Source organism: Gopherus evgoodei, chromosome 6 (assembly GCF_007399415.2).
Source record: "Gopherus evgoodei ecotype Sinaloan lineage chromosome 6, rGopEvg1_v1.p, whole genome shotgun sequence".
Taxonomy (NCBI): domain Eukaryota; kingdom Metazoa; phylum Chordata; order Testudines; family Testudinidae; genus Gopherus; species Gopherus evgoodei.
Genome location: NC_044327.1, coordinates 36460479 through 36481885, shown reverse-complemented (window position 1 = coordinate 36481885; position 21407 = coordinate 36460479). Strand labels below are relative to the sequence as shown.

At 47.8% G+C, this 21407-nt stretch overlaps 1 protein-coding gene and 1 long non-coding RNA gene across 5 annotated transcripts in view; one reads left to right on the top strand and one right to left on the bottom strand.

The window, feature by feature from the left end:
- VPS13A (vacuolar protein sorting 13 homolog A) overlaps positions 1–21407 on the top strand; it is a 332822-nt gene that overhangs the window by 78354 nt on the left and 233061 nt on the right. For all 4 annotated transcript variants that reach the window (XM_030566144.1, XM_030566145.1, XM_030566146.1 and 1 more), the window contains exons 15-16: positions 119–254; positions 10924–11018. In XM_030566144.1, the coding sequence (XP_030422004.1) occupies positions 119–254; positions 10924–11018 (231 nt within the window). The remainder of the gene's footprint in view (positions 1–118; positions 255–10923; positions 11019–21407) is intronic.
- LOC115653220 lies at positions 2745–19501 on the bottom strand. Its single transcript, XR_004000877.1, has 3 exons — positions 19491–19501; positions 15776–15779; positions 2745–2921 (listed from the first exon to the last, which is right to left on the bottom strand). It is a non-coding gene; the product is annotated as an uncharacterized LOC115653220 (long non-coding RNA).

The window sequence follows — 21407 nt, the reverse complement described above, 5'->3', positions numbered from 1 at the left end:
TTGTCGTGAAGTCATCCCTGTTGTTCTGGGGCATTGGAGCATGACTTGTATTTATATCTTTTACTTGCTGTCTAACTCATGTATAGAATTTTAACTGTGAACTTTTTTTTAATCACAGGTAACTAAAGCTGGATTAAAGATTTACAGACCTGGGGTAAAACAAGATGATGAAAATTCTGGTGGTTGGTTCAGTTGGATATGGGGTTGGTCAGGAGAAAAAAACGATGAGAAGAAACAGGAAATAAAGGGTGCAAGTATGTCCATTTTATTTTAGTAGTGGAATTAATTTTCTCTGTCCATAAATAGGACTTGATGGAAAAGCTGGTCTGTACCAAAGAGTCTTGAGTTTTTTGTAATGTTGTTCCCATTGGAAGATGCCTGAAAATCTTTGTCAAGTATCAGGGGGTAGCTGTGTTAGTCTGTATCCACAAAAACAACAAGGAATCTGGTGGCACCTTAAAGAGTAATAGATTTATTTGGACATAAGCTTTTGTGGGTAAAAGTGCATCTGAAGAAATGAAGTTTTTTACCCACGAAAGCTGATGCCAAATAAATCTATTAGTCTTTTAGGTTCCACCGGACTCCTTGTTGTTTTTCTGAAAATCTTTGTTGTTAGGCTTTCTTCTGCCATTATTGTCAAGGATATTATTGCACATTGAGAAGCCTCTAGGTTTCTAATTGTACTTTTATAAAACTTTCCTTTTTTTGGGGGGGGTTTTCCTCCCCTCTTTGCCATTCTTGGAATTTCTGTCAACCTGCTGTACTAAGAATGGGGAATTGGAGAGATGATTCGGATAGAAAACATCAGTTACTACAAAGTAATTTATTTTATTTTTGTTCACCCTAATTTCCTTCATAATCTGGTCATTTTATATATTTTATTACAGTGCAGCTCACTTAAATGGTTATCTGGTAGATGACCTGCAAAGGCTGGGGGAAGCTAAGCCAAAACCCCTTTTTCTTCTTTGAGTGATGTCCCCATGGGTGCTCCACTGTAGGTACAGCTGTGCCTTTGCATCTGGAGTTGGAGATCTTCAATAGCAGTGCCCATCGGACTGCACATGTACAACTCCCCTCCCCTGCGCTGTGCGTGGATAGTATAAATCGTGCTCTGCGGTATGACCGCCCCTAGTTCCTTCTCTACCACCTGTGGTCTGGAATAGAACAGTTACCGAGAGCCCTCTTTGCTATGCAGATAATCTCTTATCTGGGTTTTTCCCTCTCATAATTAGTTAGCTCCTTCATTTTCTTTCATCCTTAAAAAATTTTTTTGTTTGTAGTTTTTGTTTTCCCTAATTCCCTCAGGGAAGCCATTCCCTCACCTTTATGCCTTGCTCCTCCAGGTTTAAGCAGTGTGTGTCATGCAGGGCCACTTTCTCTATAATGGACAGCCACACACAGTGTATCCATTGCCTGGGAGAGGGACATGTTTCCCAGAAGTGTTCCCACTGTCTGGGCTTAAAGCCAAGAGCAAGGAAAGACAGGGACCTTAAACTCAAACTGTTCCTCATGGAAAAGTCCCTGTGACCAGCCTCGGACCCCAGTTTTTACTTCTTACCGGAGAGACCCTCACGCACAGCAAAGTCATCTGCCGACCCTTGTTTCCCTTGCCTGAGTAAGGGAAGATCATCCTCTGACCAGGCTGACATTAAGAAGAGAGCGGTCCCTTGCTCAGCTCCTGCAGTGCCAACTGCAGGAATGCCATCCCCGGCTAAAGCTATGCTGCTAGCAGCATCTGACAAGAGGCACTAAGCTGCTCCTAGGCTGATTACCTCAGCCCCTGAGAGTAAGTCTAAGGACGGTCCCCAGGCGAAACAGCAGCTATTGGCATCACCTCCTGTTGTGAATGACCGAAGCAAGCCCTTTACCTACTGAGTGGCTCTGGGTCCATTTCTGGCACTGAGGACACTGTCGGCACCGGCACTGGCAAAACAGCCCGCTCCAGGAAAGCCCTCCACCCCAATGCTGCGCACAGCACTGAAGCTCTCAGCTCCAAGAAAGACTCCAGCAGGGTTGCAAACTTCTACTAAAACTGTGAATGGCTTGCCAATTACAGAAACAGTTTCTCCTCTCTTGGTTTTCACACCTCAACTGCTAGAACAGGGCCTCATCCTCCCTGATTGAACTGACCTCGTTATCTCTAGCTTGCTTGCTAGCACACATATATATACCTGCCCCTGGATATTTCCATTACATGCATCTGAGGAAGTGGGTATTCACCCACGAAAGCTCATGCTCCAAAACGTCTGTTAGTCTATAAGGTGCCACAGGATTCTTTGCTGCTTTTACTAAAACTATGGCTCTGTAAAGCTGTCTGGCACCATCTGCTGACTCTTTTGCATATCACACCTAGCCACCATGCTCAACGTGGTCACTGAGGAGAGATCACCCACAGGAATTTACACAGCTGTCAGACCTCACTATATCTGAAACTCTGGATTCTCCATTCCTCAGACAGGAGGTGTTTCAAGTTTCACCCACTTCTCAATCAATCAACACACTCTTCGTGCTCTCCCACAGGGACAGCACCTCCTTTCCTTTGTGATGTTGAGGACGACAAGGGTGTTTATCAAGACTCTCTTGCCCCATCAGCATCAGGGCAATTGACATCAACTTACCAGCCTTTCCCTGCTGAAGTTCAGGGCACCTAGCCTTCTCAGTGGCCCCTATGGATGCAACTATATATTTCGTTCCCCCTAAATGGCCATATTGGGGCCCCTGGATCATGTATAGGGCACAATTAAGTAATCCCCCACCGCTGTAAACACAGCGGCCTCCATCTATCCCCTCCTCAACAATAGGGTGACCAGATAGCAAGGGTGAAAAATCGGGACAAGGATAGGGGGTAATTAGCACTTAGATAAGACAAAGCTCCAACTATCAGGACTGTCCCTATAAAATCAGGACATCTGGTTACCGTACTCAACAATGTCTTGACTTCCAGAACCACGGTGTTGGAAGTTTTTCCCACAGTGGTATCTGTAGGGGACCGGCTCTGGCGCCCTGTGGAGTGACAGGCATATGCACCGGTGTAAGAGGCGCCACCAGCTCCCCCCTCCTTCAGTACCTTCTTACTGCCAGGGACGGTGCTGAAATGTCTCATTGTTTCACAAGCTGTCCTGTCTCTATTATGTCTAGTGGTGAATTTGTTTCATATAGTTGTTTAAAGTTGTATAGTTAATAGTTCCCTTAGAGTAAAGTTAGAAATAGTTAGTCCCGTGCAGGACTCAGCCTAGGTACTGGGCATGACCTGGTCCCCGGGCTTCAAACCTTGTGACTCTTGCAAAAAACCCATGCCAGTCAATGATCCCCTTAGAAGCGGCCTGAAGTGTTTAAGGGAAAACCACGTGAGCAACCCGTGTTGCATCTGAAAGCACGTTAGGCTGCAGACAAAAAGGAGCAGGACATTCATCTCCAAGCTCTCCTTGTGGAGTTGGCCCTTGCACCAGCTTTGGAGCTGATGAGTCAGACTGCGTCAAGCACTGTGGCCTCGGTATGGAGCATGTCACTGTCACTGACCAGCACTGATCCCCATCCCTGGTATCGGCTAAAAAGCAAAGAAAGGCTAGGAGGGGGCATTCTCCTATGTCATGTAAAAGGAAGGAGAGAGCTGGAAGAGAGCAAAGACCTGCATGGGGCAAGTATTCCTCACCCCAGGCTCCAACTCCTGCTGATGTGTCGCGCCCACTTCAAGACCAACCCTCCACCCCATCCATGCGGGTGGCCTTTCAGGCTGCTAAGGATATACTGTTCCTTCCAGTGCCATCCACGCTGGCTGCTGAAGTGCCCCTTTTGAGGGGTAAACCTGCCGTGAGATCGTTCCAGTGGTATCTATCAGTGTGGCACTGCTCCTCGCTGCAGGGGGTGCCCTGTCAGCGCTCACCTAAACAGCGCCACCAGCCCCTGGATGTGGGTCAGTTTACCTGCCAGAGTTCCCAGTGTCAGTCCCTGAACTCTAGGCAGCATTCCCTTGGCTCTAGGCTTTGATCCAGTGTCTGGTGCAGACCTGCAGAGGCACAGCACTAGTCCCCAGAGCCCTGCTGCCAAGAGTACCTAAGCTGCTGTCTCAGCTCATGTCGTCGGTACAGTTCACCATGGGCATGTCACCAGTCCCCGACATGTCGGTCTTCTCGCTCCCTTCCTGATCTATGGAGTGGCACTGCTCTCTAAGTGTGAGGTGTCACTTGCTGGGTTCCATCGCCAATCCACTGAATGTTGCCGCTGGTCATCGGGGTTGTGGCACCGAGAGCCTTCACCCTCATACAGGTCCTCAATGGAGGTCCACAGCCAAGCGGTCTTAGTATCGTCCTGGTGCCCCAGACAAGTTTTTTTCTCTTTCTCTCTCTTCCCCCCGCCCCCCTGCACTCAGGCTCAGACAGCAAGAAGGAGACCCTCTCCATGGGCCAAGGCCACCTACTGGGGTATTGGCATCACTCTCGGGGTTACCAGTGGCAGCATGGCCCTAGGGCCAGTGGCTGGCCCCCTGGCAACTATGGAACCCCTGGGGATTTCCTCACCCATTGCAGGGGCATAGGTCAGTCTCAGGGACATCTGATAGACTGTCAGCGACAGTCTCCTGCCTACCCCGACTCGGATACGGAGTCAGAGCAGGCTTCCCAGGGCCAGCCAACGTTGGCCAAGGCTCCCTTAGCAGAAGTGGTGGAGTTGGCAGACCCACCTGTGCCTACATCCTACTCATCTTTACTCGATGAGGTGATAGCAGGGCCATCTCACGCGGTTCCCCAGGATGATGCAAGGGCCCATTAGGAGCTTTTGAAGAGGGATGCTTCAAACATGGGGCTGGGAGTCGAGGAGGCCTCGACTCCCAGCCTCAGACTCCCCGTTCAATGTGCTAAGTGCAGCAGCCCCCTCAAAGGTGGCATTGCTGGTGTGCGAGGGAGTGGTGAAAATTACTAAGGCCCTATGGCAGACACCCTCCTCCCTGCCCCTCCGTCTCCAAATGGACGGAAAGAAAACACTTTGTCCTTGCAAAGGGGAATGAGTATCTTTATTCCCACTCTACCCTAAGCTCACTTATGTTGGCAGCCAATGAGCGTGATAGCCTGGGCCAACTGGGATCGATGCCTAAGAACAAGGAAGCAAAGAGGCTCAACCTCTTTGGTAGAAAAATTTATTCTATGTTTAGCCACTAGCTGAGAGCGGCCAATCATCATGCCTTACTTGGCTGTTATGATTTTAATATTCGGCAGTCCATATCCAAGTTTATGGATTTGCTGCCAGAGGAGTCCAGGAAGGAATTCCTGGCTATCCTCAGAGAGAGCAGCCCTCCAAGTGGCCTCAGATGTGGCAGACTCTGCGGCGTGGACCATGACTTCTGGAATTTCTCTGAGGCATCTGTCCTGGTTGCAGTCATCAGCCCTGTTGATGAAGGGTCAACAATCCATCCAGGACCTCCCGTTCAATGGCCTGGCACTGTTTTCAGAGCAAAAAGAGAGTAAATTACTTGGAATGAAAGATTCTAGGGCTACCTTGCACTTCCTGGGCCTATACACATTGGGGCTAGCAAGGAAGCGGTTTAAACTGCAACAGCCCCACAGGTTTGGGAGCCAACCTTCTGCAAAAAGGGCAAGGGCTATAAGTGCCTGCAAGGCCATCAGCTGTCACCCTTAGTTTACTCGAGCTTCACCCATAATCAACAGGTAACAAGCTGGCATTTTGAGGGTGCTCTCGAGAGTGACCTTCCAGCCTGTGTCCTGGATCCTACTCCCCTGTTATTTTCCAACCATTTGTCCTCCTTTCTCTCTGCCTGGGTTTCTCTAACATCACACCAGTGGGTCCTAAGCACAGTAGCAGGGGGATATACTCTCCAGTTTATTTCTGTTCCTCCCCCATCCCTCTTCAGGGACCCTTCTCATGAGCATCTGCTCGCTCAGGAGTGCAGAGCCTTTCATATATTGATATTTCATGGGCATGGGCAGTTCTTACGTTTCATAGTTAGGACCGCCCTTTGCCAATTCACAGTGCTCCCTTTTGGCCTAGCAATGGTGCCAAGGGTGTTTACAAAATGCAGGTTGGTGGTGGTGGCCTGCCTCAGATGTCGGGGTACCCAGATTTTCCTGAACCTTGACTGGCTCATCACGGGCCACTCCAGGGTCCAGGTCTGGTGCAGCATAGAGATGTTGCAAGCCACTTATCAAGCTCTGGGCCTGTTGATAAACAACAAAAATCAGTGTTGATCCCGGTCCAATGGTTAGAGTTTATTGAAGCAGTACTTGAGTCTATGCTAGCCAGAGCTTTCCTGCCAGAGGCCAGGTTCAGGGCAATGTCAGATCTGATTGCCAGCAACACTGCCCATCCACTCACCATGGCCCGGGTCTGCCTCAGACTAGTGGGGCATATGGCAGCATGCATGTACATTGTCTGACATGCGAGACTCAGGCTGCGTCCCCTCCAGATGTGGCTAGTGTTGGTCTGCTCCTGGCCAGACATCACTTACACAAGGTCATCACAATCCCTTTGCGTGGGTACTTACCTCTCTGCAGTTGTGGTCCAACTTGATTCTGGTGTTGGAAGGTGTGCCATTCATGAGCCCGTGACCCACAGTCTCCCTGATTTCGGATGCATCTGACCTCAGTTGGGGAGTGCATTACATTGTGGACTCAAGGGCTATAGTCTCGAAAGGAGCTTGCATTGCATATAAACGTCAGGTTGCTCAGAGCCATCCGCCTGGCTTGTGGTGTCTTCCTTCCCCAACTGTCTGACCAGGTGGTGCAAGTGTTGATGGACAACATGGCCTCTATGTTCTATGTCAACAGGCAGAGGGGAGCTTGATTGTCAGCCTGTACCAGGAGGTCCTCTGTCTGTGGGACTTCTGCATTCAGCATGTAATCCACCTGAAAGCCTCACACCTCCCCGGCATCCAGAACAAGCTGACGAATCGCCTCAGAAGGTCCTTCTTCTCTCACCACAAATGGTCCCTTCACTTGGAAGTTCTCAGAATGCTCTTCCAGAAGTGAGGAGCCCCTCAAGTGGACCTATTCTCCACCAGACAGAACAGAAAGTGTTATAAGTTTTGTTCTAAGGCCTCGGCAAAGGCTCACTATCTGAAGTCTTTCTCCTGTCTTGGTCAGGGGACCAAGTTCCACTCATCAGCAAAGTCCTCTTAAAAAACAAACAAACAAGAGGGGACAAGGCATGGGCCATTATGATCATCCCAGCATGATCTTGCCAATGTTAGTTAAGCATGCTCTGCAGTCCATCCTGGATTACCTGCTTCACTTAAAGCGCTAGGGTCTCGCCTTCTCTTCAGCCAACATGCACCTGGCAGCCATATCAGCCTTCCATCCTCGCAGCCAGGATAAATTGGTGTTCTCACATGAGATGTCGATCAGGTTCCTGAAAGGCCTTGAAAGACTCTTTCCACTGGTCCGAGACCCAGTTCCCTAATGGGACCTCAGCCTGGTCTTCTTCAGGCTCACGAGTCCACCCTTTCCCACTTGTCGTGGAAGGTTGTATTCCTTGTAGCTATTACCCCAGCAAGATGAATCTCCAAAATCAAAGCCCTCACTTCGAAGCTCCCCCCTACACGGTATTTTACAAGGACAGGGTCCAACTGCAGCCCCATCTAGATTTCCTGCTAAAGATGGTGTCGCATTTCCATGGCAACCAGGATATCTTCCAGTGTTTTGTCTAAAGCTTCACACGACCAATGAGGAGAGGCAGCTGCGCACCAAGTCCTTCTGCAGATTGACCCAGCTCTTTATTGTGATAGCTGACAGGATTAAGGGCCTTCTGGTGTCCTTTCAGAGGACTAGAGTTTAAGTAGAATTTTTCCATCAAATAGAGATCTAGTCCTATGCTGGGATTTGAATCTAGTTTTCTCAGGGTTAAGGGTCCACCAGTTGAGCCCATGGCCACTTGCTCTCTCATTCATCTTATTATGGAGGTGGCTTTACTGATGGCAATAACAATTGTCAGGAGAGGATGAATTATACAAGCATAGATGGCAGAACCGCCTCATACAATCTTTCATAAGGATAAAGTTTCAATGAACCCAACCCTAAATTACTTCCATAAGTGATTTCAGAATTTCAGTTAGTTATTAACTTGAGTGTTGTTTTGCTATCCCACATGCAGGTTAAGGAGAACAAAAACTACACAGCTTTGATTAATGTTTCTCAAGAAGCAGTCTGTGAACCAGTGCTGTTCCCTGTGATCTCCCTGACACAATTTAGAAAGGCAGTAATCTGGTCCCTGGTACCAAAAACCTTGAGAAACTCTGCCTTAGAGGTACACAAAGCTCTTTAATTCTGTCATGAGAGAACTAGGCACTCAGAATATCTATTGTTTATAAAAGAGAGTCAATGATCATGCTGTCTTAGCACATAGGAATTCTAGTTTGATCTCCTTGTGTATCAGACTTTATCAGCTGAATGAAAAGATGCCATCTGATGAAATAATGGATCATTTCACAAGAATTCAGTCTATTTTGGTGGACTTTCTCAGGAACTTATCTATTCAGATGATTTATAAAGTAACATTTATCCATGTGTTCACTCAGCACTATGTGATGGTACAAACTTCAAGAGATGATGCCAAGATGGGCAGAAGTGTGCTATGGTTGCTATTCAGCTAGACACCTGGTACCCACCCCTTTCAATGTCACTGCTTGGAGGTTGCCAGCAATGGAATATGTATACAGACAATCACTCGAAGAAACCTGTTACTTACCTGTACAGGAACTGGTGTTCATTGAGATGTGTTATCTGTATACATGTTCCACGATCCACCATTTACCGCTGCTGCTCAGAATCTTAAACATTGGGTTCTGTTGGTGGCTAAGAAATGAGTGCAGTTGGGGAGCTCCCTGACTTCATGTCCTTGATGTGAAGGGCACATGTGTTACACCAACGTACTGCTAGCTAGAAAAGTCTCAAGCTCAAGTGCACTGGGTACCTGCTCACAAATAATGGAATGTGTATATGGACAGTACATCTTAAGAACACCAGTTATTGTACAGGAAATAACTATTTTTAATACAGTGTGTTAATACTTTGGGTGAAGTATCTGTACACTGTCTGCTTATAATTTCTCTGCCAGGTATGCAAAGATTTTCCCAGATATTCTCTGGCCAGTCTTGTTACCCAGACATTACTGTTCCCTCACTTGAAGCCTTGTTTCCTGTCCTACCACACACTCTGTTCCATGAACTTAGTAAGTCATTGACTCCTCAGTCAGCTGCACTCTCAGGCTTTGTTTTCTAGCCAGCCTCTCAATCCCTGGTTCCCTCCAGGCACTCTCCCTTTGCTTAAGCTTTCAGAAAGGGAGCCATTCTGTTGCAACTTAAGTTCTGACAGATACCAAAGATGCTGCATATCAGAACTCAGAATTCTTCTCTCCTAGTCAACTTTATCCCAGCTCTGTCTTCCCCAGTTCTTGGCAATTCTGGGATGCAGTTAAACACTAAAGCACTTAAAGCTGTAATATTAATAGCTTAGTAATGAAACTTTGCTTGTTGGGTCACTTTAAAACTTGATAAGTAACTTGTGGCAATCTTGTTAATAACTACAACAATTCATTAATAACATTTGTGAAAACTTCCAGATATTCAAGTATATAGAGATCCATTATGCATGTGAAATAATTGACTTCTTAAATATTTTCTGTAGTGAGAAGGCTGTGGCTGAAGAATATTGAATCTGTTATAAAATCTAAATCAGCTATTTTTGGATTCAATACCATATGAAAGTTTAGCTTCTAGCTTCTAGATTCTTCTCCTGACAAGTTTTAGTCAAACATTTTCAGACAGATTGCTTCATCCAATCCAGTATTGGGCAGTGGCATTAGAAAATGATTTTCAAATCTCAGTGTGAAACCTTAACTGTGAAACCACTATGTTGCCTCCATGATTAACTCTTCCATTTTTATAGTCATCAGTACTTCCTTTGACTTGAGGGAGGTTGTTTTCACAATGTCTTACAATAGGTTCTGCGCAATGGACAGATGTTGCCACTATTCTTTTTTCCCCGCCTTATGAGGATAGGTTGGAACTAGTTCTGAGTCCACAAACCTACTTTGAAATATATTTTAAAGCCTGATTCTACAAACGTGCATTAATTAGCACTTCATTTATCTGGGACTACTTGCAAGAGCAAGTTCTATAAAGGTTTGCAGAATCTGACTCCGAGAGAGAGTATTCTTGAGAAGTCCAGAATAATCTTTCACCCACAATAACAGAGCACCCTACCTGGTTTACGTCCTGGATCACTAAAGACTACAAATCCAAAGAAGGGGAGTAGAGTTCTGTGTGGTGTTTATAAAACATTTTGTTACACATTTTCATGACCATAAGTATTTAAAAAACAGCCCAGTTTTTTGTGTATCACTTTGTTTTCAAGCTCAATAACTAATTAATCTCCTGTATGTGGGGGTGTCCCATTAGCTTTTGTTAATTGGAGAGACATGCTTATAGCTCTGCATGTCAGGGGTAGAATTAGACCTTAGTGCAGGGGTAGGTAACCTATGGCACGTGTGGCACTCACACTGCCCGGGTCCTGGCCACTGGTCCGGGGGACTTTGCATTTTAATTTAATTTTAAATGAAGCTTCTTAAACATTTTAAAAGCCTTATTTACTTTTCACACAACAATAGTTTAGTTATATATTATAGATGTAGAGAAAGAGACCTTCTAAAAACATTAAAATGTATTGATGGCACGCGATACTTTAAATTAGAGTGAATAAATGAAGACTCAGCACACCACTTCTGAAAGGTTGCCGACCCCTGCCTTAGTGACTAGTTCAGAAGAAACCATAAAAGGTCTTTGTCAAAGGTTGTGACTTCTGGCCATCTCTTGCATAAAAGTATTGTGTAGTTGGAGGTATATAATGTTGTGCAAAGACAATTGCATTTTTTTTAGGAAATGCATACTGCAAATATGATGAATGTTTTATAATGTGACAGGTCTTGAAGAATTGATGACGCTGGAAGAAAAGGCTAAACTCTATGCAGCAATTGGGTATAGTGAAACAGCTGTTGATCCAACGTTGCCAAAAACAGTAAGAAAGATTTGGCTATCTTATTTGATCAGCGAACATTTTAATATGTACCATATATAAATATAATTAGCAGTTTTACACTGAAAAACAATACACATAATTTGGGATCATTTATACATTACTTTGATCTCTTAAATATCTGTTTTCATTTCTCCTCCCTCTTCTCTTACTTGTTTGAACTATTGTGTGTTTTTTTTGTTAATTTACTTTCTGTTGTGATTTGCTCAAAAAGTTTCTTCTTCAGCTGGATATTATCAAGTGACATTGGGATCTTGAGGATGATATTTCGAGGAATTCAAATCTTCTTCCCATATTTTTCTTGGAGCTCATCGTCAGAAAGTTTTAATGTATTTTTAAAGTGTCAAGCTAGAATAAAATCACACTATTTGCGTATTTAAAAAAAATACTTTATTCCTTTGAAAAAAGAGCTTGCATATTTGTGTTCATTAAAATTTAGAAATTATTCAAAATAGGGTATATTAATAACAGCCAGTTTTCATGCTTCTAGTAGTTTGGCAAAGTTTTTTACGTTTATTTTTTTTTGGAAGGCTTCTGTGTATTCCCACTTGTGAAATATGGTGCCCCTGGTGACAAGCTGTGGAACTGCCTTGAAAAAGCAGTGTCTGTTGGATGATGCATCAGAGATCTTGTGTGAACGTTGATGTCATTCCTCTACTTTACATAAGGGCGTACCCCCCCACTCCCCCTTGCTCATATTCTTTTCCCACCACTGCAGAGAGCGCCCACAACTTGACATTTTGTCCTTAGGCTAGGTTTTTGCATAGTCTCTCTTATTTGCTAGTAGTGAGTTTCTATAGAATAGTATAGGATAATTTTGCATACTTAACTTGCCTTTGTCCCCTCATAGGCACCATCTTGGGCACCCTAAAGGAGTCCTGACCCAAGACTTGTGAATCGGACTCATGCCCTTCCTGACATCAGAAAGAAAGTCATGAAGAGCTGGAGTCACTTCTGAACAAAATAGCCAATGCCTCATTCATAGAAGGAATCTTTTCTTCCTTCAAATATGCAAAAATCTGCCCAGCACTGAAACAACCTTGCCTGGATACTTCAGTTCTAGCAATCATCATTCACTGTTCTAGCGACCTACCCATTCCTGAGCAAGCTCATACAGAAACTATCAATAGGCCAACTACAAGCTCATCTAATCGAAGCTAACATTCTTGACCTGGCACAATCTGTATTCAGGCCTTTCAGAATGGAAACTGCTTTAGTGACATTGATGGATGATTTCAGCTGTCAATGAATAGAGGATAGAGATCCTTTCTCATCCTCCTGCGGAGGTTCATGAGTAAGGCCCTGAGAAAATCAATTTTTTTTTTTAATTCATGGCTATATCATGGATAATGTACAGAATTTTGCAGAATGTGCATGGTCAGCAAATGTCTTTCACCATCCACTGAACTACTGCAATTTTTCATAATGTCAGAGCAGCAGTTTGGGTGGGGGACTAGGTGGCTGGTTTTATGCCAGGCCAGTAGCCAGTGCTGCTGCCTCTTGGAGCACCTGCAATGTGAGCCTTGCTTCTACTTCCCTACTGTTCATATTCCAAATGGTGGCAGCACTGGCTATTGTGCCTCAAATGAAAACAGACATTGAGTCCCGCTCTGAACTGCTGTTCCCAACATGAGACACACTGAGCATGAGACCACTGTGTGAGAATGCCCAATTCTGCCTCCCTGCTGTTGGTAAAATCATGGTGTTGGGCTAACTATGTGATTTTTATGCAGTCCATGAAGTTGAAGACCTAGCTTTAGTTATTCATTTCTTCACCACCTCTTGAATGTACTATAGCAATACCTTGGCATGAAACATTCAGCACTTAAAGTCCAGTACAAAGTACATCTCTTCAGAGCACAGGTTACTGTGAGCCCATCATACCTGTTCTTCTTCGAATGTTTGTCTGCATCCATTCCACGTTAGGTGTGCGCGCTCTGTGCACGGGTGTCAGAAACTTTTTCCCTTAGCGGCTCCCGTCGGGTCGGCAGGGGAGCCGGCCAGAGCAGTTCCTCCACGCCAGTGCATATATACCCCCTGCCAACCTGACCTCCCTTCAGTTCCTTCTTACCATCCGTGGTGGCGTTGGAACAACTCTTCTCTCGCTTGCAAATGATCCCTTAGTACAGTTGTAACAGTTATCAGTAGTTAGCAGTTATCTGTAGTTAATAGTTATCAGTAGTTAGCACTTCTTAATAATAGATAGTTAAGTTTCTTTTGTTTTAGGTGTCTGGAAGTTGTTTCCAGCACCAGCCCTGAGCTGTGGGGCATGCCGCAGGCCCAGGGGTTTAAGGCTTGTGCCACATGCCGCAAGCCTATGCTGATCAGTGATCCCCATGACTCGTGTCTCTGTTGTTTGGGGGAAGCTGAGCGCTGCAAGACTGAGCACTGCAAGATCTGTAAGGCCTTTAAGCCAAGAACTAAGAAAGAGAGAGACTTTCACCTCAAGCAGTTGCTTATACACTACAACCTCAGGCCTCAGGCCAACCGGCTTCGGTGCCAGCGTCCTTGCTGCGGAGTACCCCGGCATCAATCTGTGATCCGGTGCCGGTGGGGCACTGCAAGCATGTGGCACTGAAACAACAGGACAAGCCCTGGCACCGCTTGACCTCTCCAGTACGGTTGAAGGGGCAGCTGAAAGGCGATAGAGGTCGCTCCCCACATAAGAAGGTGATGCCTCCCAAGGGACCAAGCACTTAAAAGGGCAATGCGGCCCCAGGACATGCATTAGCATTTGTGTCTCCGGCACCGCAGGGCCTGTCGAGCCCGGGCTGAGTGGGCCGAGTGCAGAAGAAGGGCTGGAGGACATCCTAGAACAGCCCTCCACGCTAGACACCTTTGAGGCAGCAAAAGACCTCATTGAGCTGTTGGCGGCAAGCCCCCGCCCTGGTAAGGGGCAGCCTGCGGCACCATTGCCAAGGGTGCCGTCCAGAGGCAAGTCGGCAATGGTGCGCTGCTCGAGGTCACCTCCCCAGCACCACTCCTGGAATTGGTCCTGGTCATGGTCGAGCTCAGCCTCCATGGACTCCCAGCTACCTTTGACTCAGTGGGACTCGATGGCGCCGGAACCGAGCCAGCGCACGGCACCAGCTCCCCCGGCGTACTGCTCCCCGGCTTCGCCACTAAGCTGGCACCAAGGGGACATAAGGCCGCAATCCCCGGCCCTGGGTAGAAGGCAGCGATCCCGGTCCCGAGAGCATTGATACTGATTCCAGTCCCGATCGGGGAGAAGCCACTCTCCAGCCCTCCGACGGCACCATACCACGGCACCACCTTGGCCTTCAAGATCTGCCTCCTTAGAATCCGAGGTTGACTCAGGCCACTCCAGCTATGCTCACAGAGCACAGGTTAGCAGGGAGCTCCAGACCGCATGGCATTCCCAGTGGGGATCGCTGGGACAATGGCCATTTTGGGCACCCTGGGCTTATCATCAGCAGCAAGGGACCTCCTCCAGAGCTTCGAGGTCCTGCTATTTGGTGCACTGTTCCCGGTCCCCACTCAGACACCTCTCCATGGCCAAGGAGGGTACGGTATCCAGGCCGCCAGACACTTCTCCAGAACACTGACGAGCGAAAGTGGCACCGAGCCCGGAGCCGTTCTGGGGACAGTCTACCAAGCAGGGCTCGGATGTGCCCCCGACATATGATGATGTACAGGAAGAACAAATGGAGGAGGTTCAGCAGGCCCTTACCTCCTGATCGTCCCCAGACAAGGCTGTGGCGGGCACGGCGGTGTCAAGGCCTCCCATGATCGACCACAGGGCACATCAGGAGCTGCTTCGAAGAGTCGACCAAAATTTGGGCCCACAGATGGAGGGAACAGTGGAGCAGGAGGATCCTATGGTGGACATACTAAGCCCTTAAGGTCCCTCCAGAATTGTGCTCTCGCTCATAAAGACAATCCAGTCTAACTACAAGATGGTCTGGCAAACCCCAGCCTCCAGCACACCGACAGCAAGAGGGGTGGAAAAGAAGTACTTTGCCCCTTCCAAGGGATACAACTTCCTTTTTTCTCATGCACCCCCTGTTCACTGGTCGTCTCAGCCGTGACTGAACCAAGCCCCAGGCCCTAAGGCAAAGGAGGCTAAACGTTTGGACCTCTTTGACAGGAAGGTCTTCTCCTCTGGGGGCCTCCAATTACGGACAGCGAACCTGCAGGCGATCCTAAACAGGCACAATTTTAATTGCTGGGCAGCAGTTTCCAAATTTAAAGACACATTGCCCCAGGGCTCTCAGCCTGAGTTCATGGCCCTCGTAGAAGAGGGAAAAGCAGTCACCAAGACCTCTTTACAAGCCTCTCTCAGCAGATGCAGCAGCCAGAACAGTCAACTCAGGTGTGGTGATGAGGCGTTCGGCGTGGTTTCAGGCTTTGGGCCTTCCGCCAGAGGTCCAGAACACCATCCAGGACCTCCCCGTTGAAGAGTCTGGCCTCTTTTCGAACCAGACAGATGCCAGGCTGCATAGCCTTAAAGACTCTTGGGCAACCCTCAAGTCGTTAAGTATGCATACCCTGGCGACTCAGAGGAAGCCATTCAAGCCCCAACCATTGCAACAATGGCAGTACCAGCCCCGCCCTCGGCAGAACCCTTACTGCAGGAGGGGCAGAGACAACAGGCGAAGGCAGAATAACACGCCTAGTCAAGGCCAGGGCCAGGGCAAGCCGCAGCCTGGCAGCAAACAGGGGTTTTGAAGGTGCGCTCGAGGACAGTGTACCAACCCAGCTCCCAGATCCTTGCCCACGTTTCTCGGACTGCTTGTCTCACTTCTACCAGGCCTGTATAACGTTGGACTGTTGAGTCTTACACATAGTACTAGTGGGTTACACGCTGCCGTTCTCCTCCTTCTCTCCTACCCACGCTCCTTCCCTGTACCTCTTCAGGAACCCTTCTCATAAGAAACTCCTCATGTAGGAGGTACAGTTGCTCGTGCAGGCGGGGGCGGTGAAACAAAGGGGAAAGAGGTTTTACTCCCGCTGTTTTCTCATCCCAAAGGCAGAGGGGGGCCTTTGGCCCATTTTAGACCTTTGCGGGCTCAACAAATTCTTAGTCATCACATCACTATTCACCGTGCTCACCAGCGGTTCCTAGAATTAGCCATAAACCAGCACCATTACTAGTTTACAGTCCTCCTGTTCAGCCTGGTGGCAGCCCCTCACATCTTCACGAAGTGCATGTCAGTAGTGGCAGCCTTCCTGTGGAAGAGGAGAATACGGGTATACCCATATCTAGACGATTGGCTCCTTCTGGGTCGGTCCGAAGCTGTGGTCTGCTGCCATGTGACAGTGGCCCTAGAGGCATTCTGCAAGCTGGACCTTCTAGTCAACTTGCCCAAGTCTTCCCTGATACCAATCCAAAGGCTGGAGTTCATCGGGGCAGTGCTGGACTTGGTGCAGATGTGAGCGAGCCTTCTGGAATCCAGGTTCCTGGCCATCCAGCGGATCATAGACTTGATGCTAAGGTTCCCCGCTACCACAGTCAGATGCTGCCTCCAGCTCCTAGGGCACATGGCAGCGTGCACTCACGTAGTCAAACATGCTCGACTGCGTCTCAGGACTTTACAAGCATGGCTTGCCTGATTGTATCACCTGGGCAGGGATCCCCTAGACCTTGTCGTGACGGTTCCGTCCCAGGTGTTGGACTCCCTGCGCTGGTGTCTCAATCGGCCGGTAGTATGCGAGGGTATCCCTTTCGCCTCACTGCAGCCTGCTCTGACGCTGGTGACAGACACGTCGGACCTTGGCTGGGGAGCTCGCTTAGGAGACCTAAGGGCACAGGGTTTGTGGTCCGAGGCCGAGATGTTGCTCCACATCAATGTGAAGGAGCTCAGGGTGGTTTGTCTAGCCTGCCAAACCTTTCACGCTACTCTGGAAGGTCACAGCGTGACAGTTCTGACAGACGACACCACCGCTATGTTTTATATAAACAAGCAGGACAGAGCTTGCTCTTTTCCCTTGTGCCGAGAGGCCCCTCTTCTGTGAGACTTTTGTATAGCCTGCTCCATCCATCTCGTAGCGTCATATCTCTTGGGAGAACGGAACAAGCTAGCGGACAGCCTCAGTAGGTCGTACTGCATGCACGAGTGCTCGATAAGATCGGACATCTTGCAGTCAGTCTTCCAGAAGTGGGGGGTTCCCCAAATGGCCGTCTTTGCCACCAAGGACAACAGCCAATGTCCGCGGTTTTGCTTTCTCCAGTACCGCAGTCCGGGCTCGGTCGCAGATGCTTTCGCGATCCCTTGGAGTGGGAGCCTGAAGTACGCCTCCCCTCCACTCCTGCTCATCCACAGAGTCCTCTTCAAAGTTCTCAGGGACCAGGTGGTGATGATTTTGATCGCCCCAACTTGGCCTTGGCAGCACTGGTTTAGAACCCTGCTAGAGCTGTTAGAGGCCACTCCGATTACCCTGCCCCTACACCGGGACCTCATTACACAGGACAGAGGGTGCCTGGTCCGCCTGGATCTGCAGTCTCTGCACCTCATGACGTGGAAGCTCTCTGACTAATTGCTGTGGAGAGACAGTGCTCTCTTCCGGTACGACAAATTCTCCTTAGCAGTAGGAAACCTTCCACTAGGGCGGCTTACCTAGTTGAGTGGAAAAGATTTTCCTGCTGGTGTGAGCCTAAGCAGATACAGCCACTCCAGGCCGCTGTTCCAGTCATCCTAGAATACCTCCTGCACCTCAGGTATCGGGGTCTCTCTCCTTCCTCAATCAGGGTGCATCTAGCTGCCATTTCAGCGTTCCAGCTGGGGGAATCCGGATGCTCTGTGTTCTGTAACCCCATGGTGGTGTGGTTCCTCAAGGGACTGGAGAGAGTGTTCCCCTGCTTGCACCTGCCGGTCCAACCCTGGAACCTTAATCTGATCCTTTCCAAGCTTGTGGGGCCCCGTTCGAGCCCCTGGCCTCTTGCTCTCTCCTGCACCTATCCTGGAATGTGGCATTCCTGGTGGCCCTTATATCAACGAGGAGGGTATCCGAGTTACGAGTCCTAACCTTGGAGCCTCCTTGTACAGTTTTCTATAGGGACAAGGTGCAACTCAGACCACACCCAAAATTCCTCCCTAAGATAGTCTTGCAATTCCATATGGGCCAGGACATTTGTTTACCGGTGGTCTTTCCTAAACCACACACGGACCCAAGTCACTGTAGCCTGTACACTCTGGATGTCCGAAGGGCCCTAGTGTTCTATTTGGAGCGAACTAAGCCTTTCCGCAAGTCGACACAGTTGTTTGTCGCCATAGCTAATAGAATGAAAGGGCTTTCAGTCTTGATGCAACGTATTTCATCATGGATTGTGGACTGCATCTGCACTTGCTATGAGCTTGCCAAGGTTCCAGCCCCGGCAATCATAGCTCATTCAACGAGGGCACAGGTGTCCTCAACAGCTTTCCTGGCACATGTCCCGATCTAGGAGATCTGTAAAGCAGCCACCCGGTCATCGGTGCACACTTTCACAGCCCACTACGCAGTAAACCAGCAAGCCAGAGATGATTCAGTGGTTGGCAGGGCTATTCTTCAGTCAGTTGCTCCATGACTCCTACCTTCCTCCTATGGTAAGCTTATGAGTCACTTAATGTGGAATGGATGTTAACAAGCACTCACTCGTCCATTACACTTCCCACCCACCTTCCCCTCTGTTGGAGTCTCCAGCAAGAAGGAACTGAAGGGGGTTGGGTCAGCAGGGGTATATATGCACTGATATGGAAGCGCTGCTCTGGCGGGCTCCCCTGTCGACCCGATGGGAGCCACTAAAGGAAAAAGTTTCTGACGTCCGTGCATGTGGTGCACGCACACCTAATGTGTAATGGAAGTGAATAAAACATCTTGATGAACAACAATTACGAAAGATAAGTAACCGTTTTTTCTCTGCCCTGCCTTCCGATAGAATTTTCAATCAAGTCAGGCACAATGGACCTCTCAACAATAAGAGTAACATTCAGCTGCGTGGGAGACAGACCATTCATATCTCACCACTTTCCACTGCAAGTGCAAGGCACATTTCTTTGACCTTGTCTTCTCTAAAATAAACACATAGCAATTGCTATATTTAACCCTCCCCCACTACTAAAAGTGGATATGTCACTGCACACACTTCTCCCCCGGGGAGAGGATGAGAGAACAAATGTGACAGATATGTAATCGCATAGCTTAATGTGCTGCTGGAAGATGTTCATATACTATGGTGATGAGCCCTGTATAAAAACATATAAAATCGAACCTGGAGGTTTTCCTGACTTGATCTCAAGGACCCCAGTCATCTTCCTTTGCCGCAGGTTCAGACATCATGGAAGTATCTCATGCAGTCCTCTTCATCTGTCCATGTGGCCCTGCATATATCATTCCATGGAAGACTTGCTGGAGGCAGATACTGGTATGCTTTCCAGCACCATGACAAGTGCTGTCCCTTGGCACAGATGCCTTTGCAGCCACCACCTATTTCTAACCCAGCACCTGTTCAACCTTTGGAGCTGTCAAGGGACCTCTCAGATCAGCAGGAAGATTTGCCTAAGTCTGAGGATGGGATGAGTGTTCTTCAGAGGAACCATAGGAGTCCCCTCCGGAAGAACGTACAGGTGGCACCTCACCAGAAGATCAGATTGGTGCTTCATCTGTCCAACCTTCTGATGAACAATAACTGTTTTTGAGGAACTATTGGGGAGAATGGCAAACTGCAGCTTCAAATAGGCTACAGTACTGGAGACATCAAATCCCCTGTTGGATGTGTTACAAATGCAGACCAGGGATAAACTAGCTCTGCTTACCAGCTCTGGCCTTCTTAACCTGGCCAGGGATGTCTAGCTCAATCTCTTTTCATCCTCCCTGTATCCAAGAGAGCTGAAGGGTATCAATTTTTGCTGTGTTGTCCTTTGGCAAACTCCATGGTGGGATCTGTACCGTAGGAAAGAGTTAGAGGCAAGAAGACAAGACCTCTCAACTCTTCCCTTTCTGACTTACAGGAACCTGAGGTTTTGCCTAGAGAGGCTGTTTGTGTGGCTTACTAGGCCTTTGAGTGGTCAACTCTCAAGCAATTGTGTTCCACTGTAATTATGCCCTGTGGAAAGCGATGATGCCTTGCCCAGGTCAAAGAAGGGAGCAGCCTGGACTGTACTCTGAAAGTATCATATGCATATTAGACATTTTTTAAGAGCAACATATGGTGCCTTGGACTCCAGTGCCGGAAGAGAGTCCAAAAGAGTGGCTCTAGAGAGGTACTCCTGGCTGAAATCCTGTGAATGTCCTTTTGGAAGAAATGGATTCTCTTTTCAGGAAGGGAGCCATAGAGGAGGTTCCACAGGAACCCAGAGAAAAAAGGCCTTTACTCCACCTTAGAAATCTCAACAGATACATAAGAATGCTCAAGTTCAGGATGCTCACTGTAAGGGACATTATCCGTTCCTTATCCAAGGGAGACTGGTATGTGCCTCTCAGTTGCAAGGGCACCACTTCTTTGTGGTTATTAAGTGCAGATCAGGTATCTGAGGTTCTATCTAGGGATGATGCACTACCACTTCAGAGTTCCTCTTTTTTGCTTTTTCACAGCTCAAAGAGTCTTCACTGTGATGCTTCACGTGAGATCCAGGGTTGTGTAATACTTCACCATCACCCACTCTTAGTGTGAAGCAGCCTTGTCTGTTCCTGCTGTGTATCAGCTTCCTGAATCCATCAGTCTGTGGTAACACAAGCACTACCTTCCAGGCCTCTGGTAACAGGCACGTGCCAGCCACTGAGTCCCTGAAGCATTCACCTTGGTGGGGATGAAAATGTGAAGGCAGGCTTACTCAGTAGGTGGTCACGTGATCAACACAGGTGTTCAGTGAAACCAGTGGTAACAAGTGCGCTATGTCACAGATGGGTTCATGAGGTAATAAACCTCTTTGAACAAAACATCTAATGCCAAGTGTATTGAATGGGAGCACACACAGTCAAAAGTTGTCTGATGTGATTCTGCTAGACTGGAGACAATTTCTTTACACCTTCCAGTCTTGCTCCCTGTTACCCAGAGTCAGAAGGAAAACCATTGTGGACAGATCACATACTAATAGCCCCAGTTTGTCATGTCAGCACTCATATCTAGATCTCCTGTACCTGGTCAGGGATCCACAATATTTGCTGCCTTTCTCTGCAGACCTGCATCAATAACAAGGGGAGGATTCTGCATTCCAACCCAAAGACACTTTACTTGGCATTGTGGAGGAGGAAACTGCTAACTAATATGGACTGTTTATGCTCTGAGTTCAAGTCTCTCTCTTGTAATCCAGGAAAAGCTTCACCATGAAATGCTATAGACAAAAAAAGGAAACAGTTTACTATCTGGCCCATTGTTAAAGGATTTGTTCCATCTCAAGCTGGGTCTCTGCAGTCCTAGAGTGCCTTGTA